General features: G+C 35.6%; 1 protein-coding gene across 4 annotated transcripts in view; it reads left to right on the forward strand.

Annotated features, from left to right (window-relative positions):
* The window catches only part of LOC147638558 (dynein regulatory complex subunit 2-like), a 124,854-nt gene extending 124,019 nt beyond the window's left edge, over positions 1-835 (forward strand). For all 4 annotated transcript variants that reach the window (XM_086798472.1, XM_086798470.1, XM_086798473.1 and 1 more), the window contains one exon: positions 509-835. In XM_086798472.1, the coding sequence (XP_086654598.1) occupies positions 509-604 (96 nt within the window). In that variant the 3' untranslated portion in view covers positions 605-835. The remainder of the gene's footprint in view (positions 1-508) is intronic.
* Positions 836-12,811: the final 11,976 nt, after the last annotated feature.

Below are 12,811 nucleotides of genomic sequence, written 5' to 3' on the forward strand. Positions count from 1 at the left end.
CACGGGGTGTACATCCGGAAATCTAAGATAAGAAAAAATCCTTCCAAGGCTTAGTGCCTGGTAGGAAACCTCTAACCACAAGTTTGCAAAGCAACGCCCTGCACTGAACATCCGGATCAATAATATTCAGCCCCCTCTCTCGTCTGGGCTGAATAACCATGAGTTTTTGGTGTTTTGCCATCTGGATTTGACACTTTCATGATTTGCATGAGATACTGAGCACTCTGGACTATTTGAAAGGCTATGAACCATATAATGTTTCGACAGCCTTCTCTAGATGCTTATGCTTTCTTTCGTGCCAATCTTTGCCATTCCCTACATGACTATCGACAGATGGAGGCTGTCCTTTTCAATTGTTTCTAGCTTTCTTCCTTGGATGAGTTCTCTCTGAAGTGCATCCTCCCCATGTATATTGCTCCTTGGTAATAGAACACTGGTTTTTTACTCTCTTTTTTAAAGTATGTGTAGTCTACTTTGTGATGAGAATGATCATAGAATTGATGTGCAGAATGAAGTGGGTGGCCTTAAAGAGACTTCAAACCCGAGTACTATGAATGACTTGCTAAGGATTATGAAAAGATCAACATTAGTTGTCAATTCCTAAGCATGGGACAGTTTCAGTCTAAATGTATGCTACGACTTTCTTCTCCAATCCAGTTTGAGTGGTGACAGTTTTTTGAAGTTATGGAGTTTTTGAAAGAAACTTTAATGTTCAAGTTTATTCAACTAATTCTTTGATTGCCTCACTAACATGGCTCACTAGTGTGGCTATGTTAAAATCAAATAATTTGCCTTTTCCAAGTTTATCACTTACAAGAGTTATCTTTTTGCAAAACTCAATGTCAAAATGGTTGCTAAGGTATCCCTGGTCTTTTATCATATGTTATGATTTGCTTTAATTGCCTTTTTTTAAAAGATACTATCTGACATCATGTTGCATAACTTCAAAGACATGCTGAGCCACATTTGCCTTTTAGAAGTGAAGGTGTTCTTTCTTCACTAGGTAGACATGGGGTGTGTGCAAGGAAATCTCATTAGTAACCATCAATGCAGTCAGAATGCCTCGCTGGATGTTTCCCGTGGCAACATAAATACAGAGCTGAATGATCACAATTTTGGAACAAAATTTTGCGCTTCAAAATGCAAAATTGTGTCTTGCTACTTTTATAGGAGAATGCAAACACAATCCTTGTAGGAGTGTTCATGAAAAGACGTGCATCTCCATACAAAACAATCACCTGAGAGAGAGAGAGAGAGAGAGAAATGGGGGAAGGCCCCAAAATGATTGCAACATTCTTGGTAATTTGCAATGAGCTACCTAAAAACAAGTTCTAACTAAAGAGATTTGTTTTTTTTTTTTTTTTTGTATCCGTGAAAAGTTTCCTAGGTCAATACTTAGATCCGATTATTTATAAATATTGCTTCTGACACAGACATTTTGACCTTGAAATAAAGTAGTAATATGCAATATCATGGGAAAGGTCAGCCTCTAAGTACACTACATCACATTAGCTAATGTAAATACATATTGTTTTTTATAAAGAAATTTAGACCATGTAATAAATTAAACAAGCTCTTGCTTAGCTTCATCATTGGTTGTATGTGGTATGTGTTACATTTACTTCACTTTTATGTGTACTTTTCTATGGTACCTCATAGATAGGGGATTTAGATCTTGAGTAAATGCATCAAGGTGTGATAAGTAGCCTAAAAGGGAATGTGTCTAAACCCCCCTCCCAAGAAAATAAAATAAAAAACTACGGCATGCATTTGACAGAGCATTGAGAGCTAATTACTATTTCTTCTTCATACTACCAAATGATTCTCTCATTATAGTTCTGTTAAATCAACTTTTGACTTTTGACAATGTAGATACTCCTTACATATTTAGTCACATCCTTCTTTAAACTTTTTTTTTTGGGTGATGAAAGTATAACGTTATATTATATAAAAAGTTTGAGTTACAAAAAAGGGGGGGAAAGATTGCCTATAGATATAGATCGAGTACTAGAGAAGAGATTTCTTGACACCATCCAACATTTCCAAATTGAAGGGGCTAGTAAGGACTCTTAGTTCAAACAAGAAATGATCTAGTTGCCACACCGGATGGTAGGTGCTTGGACACGGCCGAAACACTAGATGAATACAAATAAGCCACAGTTGATTCATCATATGGAAACAAATCCAAGGCCAGATGCTCATGAGGGCGAAGTTCAAGTTCTTGCTTTCCCTAGGAGGGCTTGTTTCCATGTAAATCGGTCTTGTGTGCCGCCTAAGCCATCGTTTAACTCTATTCCACTGAGTTTTGAGTGTGAGAGTAGGCCCAAAACAGATGAAAGGTTGATTCCTTATGCGTCTTGCAGAACAGACATAAGTGCAGAACAGACATAAGTGCGAAACAGGAGTCCATTTAGCTAGCCTGTATCAGAGGTAGCTAGCTTCTGATGTACCACCCTTCATAAAAATATATTGATGTCTAGGCATGGCTTGGCCTTCCACACTTCAGTGGTACAACGCAACCACTTTGTCACCGAATCTCGAGTGCCCCAACGTTGAGAGAACAACTCAACCTAATTGGTGTGGCTTGTTGTCAGGTTCGCTTCTTTCATCGTGGGCAATGTTTTCCTGTGTGACGGATGCCTAGTTTGCTAGTGAGTTTGATGGCTTGTTTTGGGCCAGGCTAGTGGGAGAGCTTCCACAGTCATTTGAAGAACTTCCATTGCTGTTGGGTCCAGTTCATACTGTATCACGCGGCAATATGGGCATCCCGAAGGTCTTGCCACGTGCGAATTTCTTTATCCTGTCACGTTTGCAGCAATGCCTGAGGTTTGCCTTCTTTTGCATTGCATAGTGACCACCAAACACTTTCCCCAAGGGCTTCATCCACTAAAGAGGAGAAAATTATCTTCTACCTAGAGACCAGCACGTGAATCCAGGGAGATGCTTTAATTTGACATTTGCCTCCTATGGCTATGTGATGTCTCCATGTGAGTCTCCGGCACTGTCTTAGGAGACCCTTAGCTTGTTGGAGAATAAACTTGATTATCAACCCCTAGGGGCAATCTGTCTCGATCCTTTGAAGCCATTTAAGTGTGAGGGCTTTAGCATGTAGGGCTAAGCTAGCATGTAGGGCTAAGCGAGTTATCCTCAACCCCCCTAACTATGGCGAGGCATAGACTCGATCCCATGAGATTGCCTTTTCTCAGAATTACCCCATAAGAAGTCAAATGCTATAAACACCATGTATGAAGTGTTTGAGGATCATCAATCTCCTTGCAAATGAGAGTTGGGTTTTATCCCAGTAAGCCATCATCCCTTGCAACTTCTAGGGATAAAACCAATCAAACCTTTTCTTATTGCTTACATCAAATCCTATGTGCCTTCCTAGCAAGCTGAGAGGTGTGCTGTGTGGAATCCACTTAAAACCACATTTAAGGTCCCATTGTTCCCGATCACCTCGATCCAATAGGAGGGCTTCTTTTTGCTTTTGCAATACAATTAACCAACTCGGATAATTGACAAAACACGTCAACTACCTGTAGTAAGAACGCATCTACATTAGACTCTTCATAAGCAAGGATAGAACTATTATCATTAGCAAAAATTGAGTGGTTAGTTTTCAAGAGAGGGAGGCCGTTAAATAGCCCTCGCTATTGGAAATACCACACATTGGCAAGTAGGGGTTTTGTTACCACCGAGAACAACAGGGGTAGGGGTACATAAGGGTATCCATGACAAACTGATCATCTACAATGAGAACCCCATCTTGTCAAGCATTACCAGCATAAAGTCCCACCTAGCTTTGGCGTATGCTTTATCTAGAGTTGAGAAGCATGTAAGGTTTGTTAAGGGCAAGTGCATAATCAATCCTACATTGTTATTGAGTACGACCTCATGAATGTGTCTACCATGTACAAATCCGAACTGATTTGGATCCACCACCTTTGGAAGGATGTATTTCATATGCAGTGCAATGGCCTTAGCAAATATTTTGTATGAAGTGGGCGCTAGTCCCCAACCATGAGACAATTTGCTTTCTTCGGGAATAGTTTGATGCGTCCCTTATTGACTTCAAAAGTGAGTTCACCGTCGCTATGGCACACAGCGTTGATCATGGAGCACATATCTTGAGTAATGAGGGGCCAAAAAAACCAAAAGAATTTAATGGGGATCTTGCCACGTCTTGGGGTCTTGTTCTTGCCCATCTTACTAGCAGGAAGTTTGATTTCATCTACTATGACCGCTCTGCTCAACACGAGGATAGAGGGGGCCTCCACCTTTCTATTGATCCATGCAAGAAAATTATCCAACTGCTCAGGATATATGTTCCCCATCAAAGGGGAAGAGCCTCTAATCAAGGAGAGGTGTGTAATGAAATGTGCAATAATCTCTCTTTCGTCTTCTGTTATAGAGTCATCCCCCAACTGTAACTTATTGATTCTCTCATGTTGATGCTTCTCTTTCATTTTTGTCAAAAGAGGAAGCTGGTAGGATCATCCCCTTTAGCAAGCCATTTGATGCGAGCTCAGACTCTTAGTGTATCCTCTTTCATTTAAGCCTGAGTGTGCAGGTATGTGTCCACATCACTAACCAGGGTAGTGGTGATGGGGTATGGTCCTTCTTGTCATACTATATGCACCACCATTTCTCTCAGACTCTCTGCAGTCATGCAATACATCTTCCTCTATCACGTTGTTTCTCGACCAAATAACGTATGCATTTGTCCTAGCATTTAGTGGGAGACCCACCCTGGGCCTTTGCAGCAGCAGAGCAGGCGATCCTTGCATCAAAATTCTCCTTCCCAAGGTGAGAGATATTGAGCTTGAACGAGGGAGGGCCATAAACAATGCTTTAATCTTGGTGTGCATGTGCATATTAACGAAGAATGATGGTGTCATGGAGGGACACATTAAGCTCAATGGGATTGTTAACCCATTTCAAGGGTTAACAAGAGTTACTGCCATTATCTTACATCAAGGAGTCAAGGTAGACATACCAAAAGGTCATATATTCAAGATATGAAGCAATGATATCCAAATCTACAACTTGGATGGATATCCCTAATGGTCCGGACGTAATACTTATGGCGATTTCTACTTCAAGAGCGTATGGTAATAAGTTAGGATGAAGTCCTAATTGATGTACTTCATGGATATATTATGAGAGTAGTCATTGTAATAGCATTAGGTCTCTTATGAGCCTAAAGTGCTAGGCCGCCACAGTTTAAGTGAGTGTAAATACTTATAGCCATATATATAAGTGAAAATCTCTTATAATATAAAAAACTCTCCCATTGTGCAATAGAGTCTTGCTCTTACTAATTCTCTTTCTAATCTCTCTCTAATCCATACTAGTGAGTGTGTGTGAGTGAAGTTTGGTGAGATCAGGGAGGACGAGTACACGTAGTGCAATGCGACGGTGTGACAACACTTGGTGGGAGGCGTGGTGGAATTGCTTCTCAAGGAGTTGTGGAGCTTAGAGACCTCAAGAATTACGAGCTCGGTTATCAAAAAGATTCTAATGACAGTTGGAGTTCGTCATATAATCTTCTTATATTGGATGTGTTTCAACAAGGGTTTAGGTGAGCTATAACATTTTTGGCACCTCTGTTGAGGAGCCATCCCTTGGCCTTTTCCACTGTTTACTTTCTAATCTACACAAACTCATTGTTCATTGTCTTTATTAGTGGTTTTTCATAAAAAAAAGATGTGATTAACACGGATCTCTTTTTTATCTTTTGAAAGAATGATTTTTTGGCTTAAATGCATTATTTTGTTAGTTTTAATCTAGTTTTTAATGTTTGTTAAGTGTGCATATAGTGTGTTAGGTTCAGTTTGCATCCATTGCATCATCAAACAATGCAATGGATTGCAATTTTGTGATTTTTAGCTCTCTTTAGAGTGAACCATAGAGCTAAAATCATTAATTTTTACTTGATTTGTGTGTTTTTTGTTTGATTTGTATGTATTAGAGTTTTAGCAAGTATTAGGAATAGCTTAATCATTTGAAAAATTTCATAAAAAACTTTTGAAATTGATTAGTCTTCTTTAATTTATAGGTTTTTGTCAATAAGGAATGATTAATCTAGTTCAAGAGGTTAAAAAAAAATAGATGTGTTTTTCAGTCAAAATCGATTATGTAGGGTGTCAAAATTAATGCTTTTGGGTGTTTTGGGAGCATGTAGATGCATCAAAACATCTAATTGCATTAATTTTTTCACTAATTAAAGAATTTTTTCTCTCTTTGGTCTAATTTACATTTAAAAAAAGAGCTTTACTTAATTAATTTATGATTATTAGTTAATTTATACTTTAGATGAAGCATCAAGAATCTATCTAATGATATGCTTAATGGTGTGGATTAATTGATGATTAAGAGTTAATTAGAGACTCTTGATTAAAATTAAAATAAAAGATTAGTGAAAGAGTTAATCTTTAATTAATTTTTAATCACATTGTTACACACAACTCATTAGTGAATTTAATATAAAGATGCCAATGAGTTGTCAACTTGTCCATTTTGGGGGTTATTTATGACGGGTGTAAGAGTGTCATAAAAGTGTTCTTTTTTTATTCCTACTTACCTTAGAAGAATGTTCATATCTTTCTAATTTAAAATTCAAAAAAATATTTTCTCCAGAATCAAGAAAAGTCAAATTTTTCTCTAGACTCGAAAAAAAAATCCATGGAGATCCATTTCACGATGTGAAAAGGTTTTGTCCAAAAAAATAAAATAAATCCATGAAATCCATTTCATGCACGTGAGATACATTTCACAGCGTAAAAAGTCCTTGCATTTTTTAGGGCGTGAAAAGGGTCCAGAAAAAAAAATCCATTTCATCCCGTGAAAAGGTTCCTGCATTTCACGCCATGAAAAGAGTTTGGGGAGGGGAGAAGAAAAGAGTAAAAAACAGCCCTGTCCGTCTCTCCTAAACCTTGAGTCCAATGAATTTGTTCTAGTGCTCAGAGGAAAGCCTATATCGAGCTCTTTGAAATTGATCTTGAGCGTCCAAGGGTAAAATCCATCGTTTTGGGCTTCGATCAATAGCCTCAAAATTTGACACACAAATCGAGGTTTAAAAACGGACTTAAAATCACAAAATCACTGAAAACAGCCCAAAAAATACTGCGTACCATATTCGGGATACTTTTTTAGTGTCTAAACGTCAAAATCACGAAAAAGTTAGAGAGACAAAGTTGTAGTACTCTAAAAATACAACTCTCTCAAACGTTTTTTCAAATTCCTTTTGAAACATATTCAAAAACGAGCTGCAAAACAGAAAAAATCTTTCCAGAAAAAAATTTCATCTTGAGACAGTGATGGAAAATAGGTTTTGAGACCTCCTCGTCCATTTGGAATACTACTGGCATGCACTTTTTTTTGTAAAAGTTCATCCTAAGGGCATTCACATGCGCTTTTAAGATCTCGTCTTCCATCTGAGACACCAGTGGTACACACTTTTTTTGAAAAAATATCTCTAAGGCCTATCTTTCTGTACTGCATACATTGCAAACACGACACCCCAATGTTCCTATTCACCTCCAATTACCTCTAAACCTCAATCTCCCATGCCCCAAACAAATCTCAACCTCCCATGCCCCAAACAAATGTAGTTCAACGGGTTAAAATTGCTCAAGAAACAATTCAATGAACACTACAGTGTTTCTATTGTCATGGATCGCAGGAGTGGCAGACTACACGGTTTGGAATACCTCCATGTCTATAGTCACTGAAACTTTACAGCCCACATGTCAACAATGTGGAATTGACCATATGTTCCGGGATTGCCCAAGGTGAGTTTCTTCAATGCAGCCTATTTCGCAGAGTACAACTCTTAATATCTTAAGTATGCAAAATGGGCAATTGTCTATGGTACCTTTGAATGTGCTTACACGCTTGCAAGCCAAGGTACGAGAAATAATTAAAAAGAATGCAAAAAAAAAAAACACACTTCGAAATGGGTAGAAGAGCATTTTTTCAAAGAGAAACCAACAGAGGATGCAAAACCTTCTAAACCCAAGAAAAACAATGGCCCAACAAATTGTCGAAACCAAGCTTGAAAAAAAGGACACGGAAAAGGAGCCTATGGAGGACCTAATCCCAAAAGAGCCAAAAGCTACACATGATGCGACACATGATCCAACTCAAAGACCACCTTTCAAACCACAAAACCCGCATGTGCGACACATGATACAAAAGCCCGAAAGAAAGTTTGTTCTCATCGCATGGAAAAACATAATGAAAATCTGTCAATCCAAGAAAAGTTAGAAGATGAAACAAGTTCTAGTACGTCATGTAGTGAGGACAAAACAAGTTATGACTCATCACTCTCACTGCACCTCACAATCCAATCAAGAAACTAGAACCCACACAACTATCCCATATTGACAATCATGATCACATGACATATGAGGAACAAGATCACCAGTTGTGATTGAACCTGTAAGATTCCTCCCCAGGCTCTCAAGATATCCAGCATCTTCCCTTGTAATCAAATCCCTCTTCAGAAATATAAAAGATCTTTTTTCTACCAGTTTTGGCCTAGAGAGAGAAAATCTTCTAGAGAGTGGTAATTCAGTTTTTAAATATTTTTAGATAGAAAAATGTCTCATCTTATTAAAATAAGCTCCCCTGAAATAGAAGTTCAAAAAGATTTTCAAAAGGTGCATTAGAAATTAAGTATAATCTGTTCAAGAGGCATTATCCTGAGTGTCATGATTTTTTCGAAATTTTAAATTAAGGTTCCTATGGACCAATAAGATTCATCCAAATGTAGGAAGGAGATAAATAGAAGAATAAAAGAAAAATCTCCCAAAAATGAGTAAATACTCACATAAGATAAAGAGTTGACTAAGGACAAGGTTAATTGTTAAAAAAGAGATATATCTAGATGAAATGATGCATTTTTGACACCTCAGTATGGGGGAATTTTCCTCATGAAGGAGGCGCCTATTTCACATGCTTGAATGAGTTTTAAACTCCCAAATATTGAGATATTTTTATCTCTCCTCTCTCCTGTTTCAACTAGATCCAAAAAGTGGACTAAACTGACCCAAAAATGGTCAAAAATTGACCAAATTGATCTGAAAAATTCTAGAATCAGTTGGCTTGGTTAGAAGCTCACTTTTTTCGATAAATAGAAGCCTTCCCCTTTGTTGAAACTCAATAGTATTTTGCACTGTTACCCTGCCTCTCCCAAGTGCCAAAAACAGTGAATTTTACTCATAATTCATTAGTTTTTGACCTTCTCTCTTCTAAAAGATTGGTGGCCACTCTTGTTTCAAACAAGAGTAGAAACTCTCAAACCATCAAGCCAAAGGAAAGCTTTCAAATTATCTATGTAAGTTGGAGATTCTTCTCTTTTTTATTTCTTTTATGGTTTTTTATGATTTTTGTCTTCTCTAAAATGAAATGATGTTATGCCTCATTGAAAAAAGGCATTCCCCTCTTTTCTTTAGTAAATCCAATCATTCTTTATCCTAGATGATTGATTATTGGATAAAATCAAGTTTTTCATAATGTTCTCTTAAATAAGTAGAAAAACTAGAATAATTTAAATACTCTTGGTGAACTTTTAATTAATTTTAGTGAGTTAAAATTTGAAAAATGGTCAGTCATACAAAGGAGGTTATGGCGAATTTTTTTAAAAAATTTATGAAATAAATTTTATCTTTTATTAATCAAAAAGAGTAATCCCCATCATTAGAGTATTCTAAAAGTGTCATTTTTATTCATGCATAGAAAGATGCATATTGATTAATTTTTCTAAAAGAATAATTTTCAATAGAATTAAATTCTATGAAAGATACTTATTGATAATTTTTTTATTATGAAAGTGTTACTTTCTTCATTATGGATTTTTATGCATAAAATAATGCATAGAAGTATAATTTTTTATTACAAAAGAGTTACTTTCATCATATTGATTTTTATGCATAAAAGTATGCATAAAAGAATATTTTTTTATTATAAAAGTGTTACTTTTATCATTATTGATTTCTATGCATAAAAGTATGCATAAAAGAATATTTTTTTATTATGAAAGTGTTACTTATCATTATTGAATTCTATGCATTAAAGTATACATAAAAGAATATTTTTTTATTATAAAAGTGTTACTTTTATCATTATTGAATTCTATGCATAAAAGTGTTACTTTTATCATTATTGAATTCTATGCATAAAAGTGTTACTTTGATCATTATTGATATAGTTCTCTCTTTCTCATCATCCTAAGAGCTAGCCCAAAGTGCACAAAAACCATAAAAGACTAATGCTCTGATACCAACTGTGAGATCCCTCTGCCCCTTCCGCGCACTGGACTCCCGGTAGTAGCTGATAGTAGCGGAAGCAGCCCCCTCATGCGCGGGGTAGGGTTTCTCACTCGGGGCCTCGCCCACGAATGTCCGGGCACGAGACTAGGCTGGTGGTCACTCCGAAAACCGAAACCCGGAAAATTTTCCATGCCCGGAATGCGGGGACGATTCCACCATTTTGAATTTTCTTAACGAATTTTTCTAACGAGATCAATTCTAAACTATCCTTCACCTGAATAAACCAGATAGAAGGAAACTATCACTGATATAATTTGATCATCTCAGTAATTTCAATGCTTTTTTCCTAATCAAGATCAGGCACACAGTCATTGATCCACTCAATTGAGAAATTTATCAGGGAATTAACTAGCTGCTCGAATCCTAGCATAATCCTAAGATTTTTCAGTTTGATTATTAAAACTCCACTGATTCCAGCCTAACCCCATCTGGCCTATGGGTTAGCCACCACCCTACCACTGGAATCGGTGGAACCAAACAAGTACTCACCCACCCATAATTGAAATGCCTTTCTTAACTTTAGCTTTAGAAAACGGATACGCACACACTCCTCTTTAAAACTTTAATATAAAAATAATCCATTGACAAAACAGATATGATCATAGATTTCATAATTCAAAATTTTCATTCAATCCCTTGTTTCACAAAAACAGTACCACTCTGGACTCTCCGTTTTGGACCAGCTGGTCAGCAACGAGATCCAGTAATAGATTACAATAATCACTTCGTCAACATACATACATATATCTTCCTCGACATACGTATAGGTGTCCTAAGCACTGCGAGCCCGTGCATCGCCTGGTCAGAACCCTCTAGGATCCTCCTTAGGTTTCCTGGTACTTCACTCAGGGACCGCTTCGTCGGCCCTCGCCCATCGTACCGGAAGCACACCATTTTTCACCATACCCAGGCTAGTCAAGACCTGGGCGGGATTTTGCCACGTGAGCTGTCCCTCGAACACTCCCCGCCAGCTGTTGCAACCCAACTTCCCTTAGATAAACATATATGCCAAATGCTCCCTCTAGCATTCTGGCGTAAGATATTCCTTTAAGAAAACAGGGTTTCTATGCAAGTTTTTAGTTTTGATTTTGTAAACCATGAATAATCTTAAATCCGTATCTCAATACTTCTAGATCCAGGTCTGAATTCCAAACAAAATTCCTTGAATTCTGTTAACTTGATCCTCATATCAAAATCAAAAGTCAGCTTAATTTCAGATTCGGTGGGAGATTTGAGTACATTTTTCCTGAACTAGGCACATCGTCATTGATTGAAATTGACGAAGGAATTAGGTCTTGGTCAATAGTCTGAATCGGAGTTTGGGTTTGAAAAGGTTCTTCCTAAACTATCTTTCTCGAAAGGTACTATTTCAATTTCTTTTTTTCTAAATTTCGTTCGACGAATATTTGCTTACAGATTTCTAAAACATGAATTTCTTAGGAGAAATAAAATAATCATTTATCTCAATCTCTGACTTCGATAGTTTAATTGAATTTTCTCATTACCATCTTAGTGAATATAAAACGGTAGCATTTCTTCTCACAGATTATCTACTTATTCATTTTTTTAATTTTTGCAAAAATTAAACAGAGGATTAAAGAGAATCCTTATTTAATTATAAAGATTCTATATGCATCTAATTATGCATAAAATCCAATTCTGATGAAAGTCACACTTTTATCATCATAAAAATCATTTATGTTGAAAATCACTCTTTTATCATGAAAGAATTTCTTTTATGCATATGTTTATGCATAAAAATCATTTATGATGAAAATTAATATAAAAAATATCTTTTATGCATATGTTTATGCATAAAAATCATTTATGATAAAAATCACACTTTTAATATAAAAAATATCTTTTATGCATATGTTTATGCATAAAAATCATTTATGATAAAAATCACACTTTTAATATAAAAAAATATCTTTTATGCATATGTTTATGCATAAAAATTATTTATGATGATAATCACACTTTTAATATAAAAAAATATGTTTTATGCATATGTTTATGCATAAAAATCATTTATGATGAAAATCACACTTTTAATATAAAAAAATATCTTTTATACATATGTTTATGCATAAAATTTATTTATGATGAAAATCACACTTTTAATATTAAAAAAATATCTTTTATGCATAGAAATCAATAATGATAAAAGTAACACTTTTATAATTAAAAAAATATTTTGTTATGCATACTTTTATGCATAGAATTTAATAATGATAAAAGTAACACTTTTATAATTAAAAAATATTCTTTTATGCATACTTTTATGCATAGAATTCAATAATGATAAAAGTAACACTTTTATAATAAAAAAATATTCTTTTATGCATAGAATTTAATAATGATAAAAGTAACACTTTTATAATAAAAAAATATTCTTTTATGCATACTTTTATGCATAGAATTCAATAATGATAAAAGTAACACTTTTATAATAATAAAAATATTCTTTTATGTAT

Source organism: Cibotium barometz, chromosome 5, assembly GCF_041138505.1.
Source record: "Cibotium barometz isolate CiBa-2024 chromosome 5, ASM4113850v1, whole genome shotgun sequence".
Classification (NCBI taxonomy): Eukaryota; Viridiplantae; Streptophyta; class Polypodiopsida; order Cyatheales; family Cibotiaceae; genus Cibotium; species Cibotium barometz.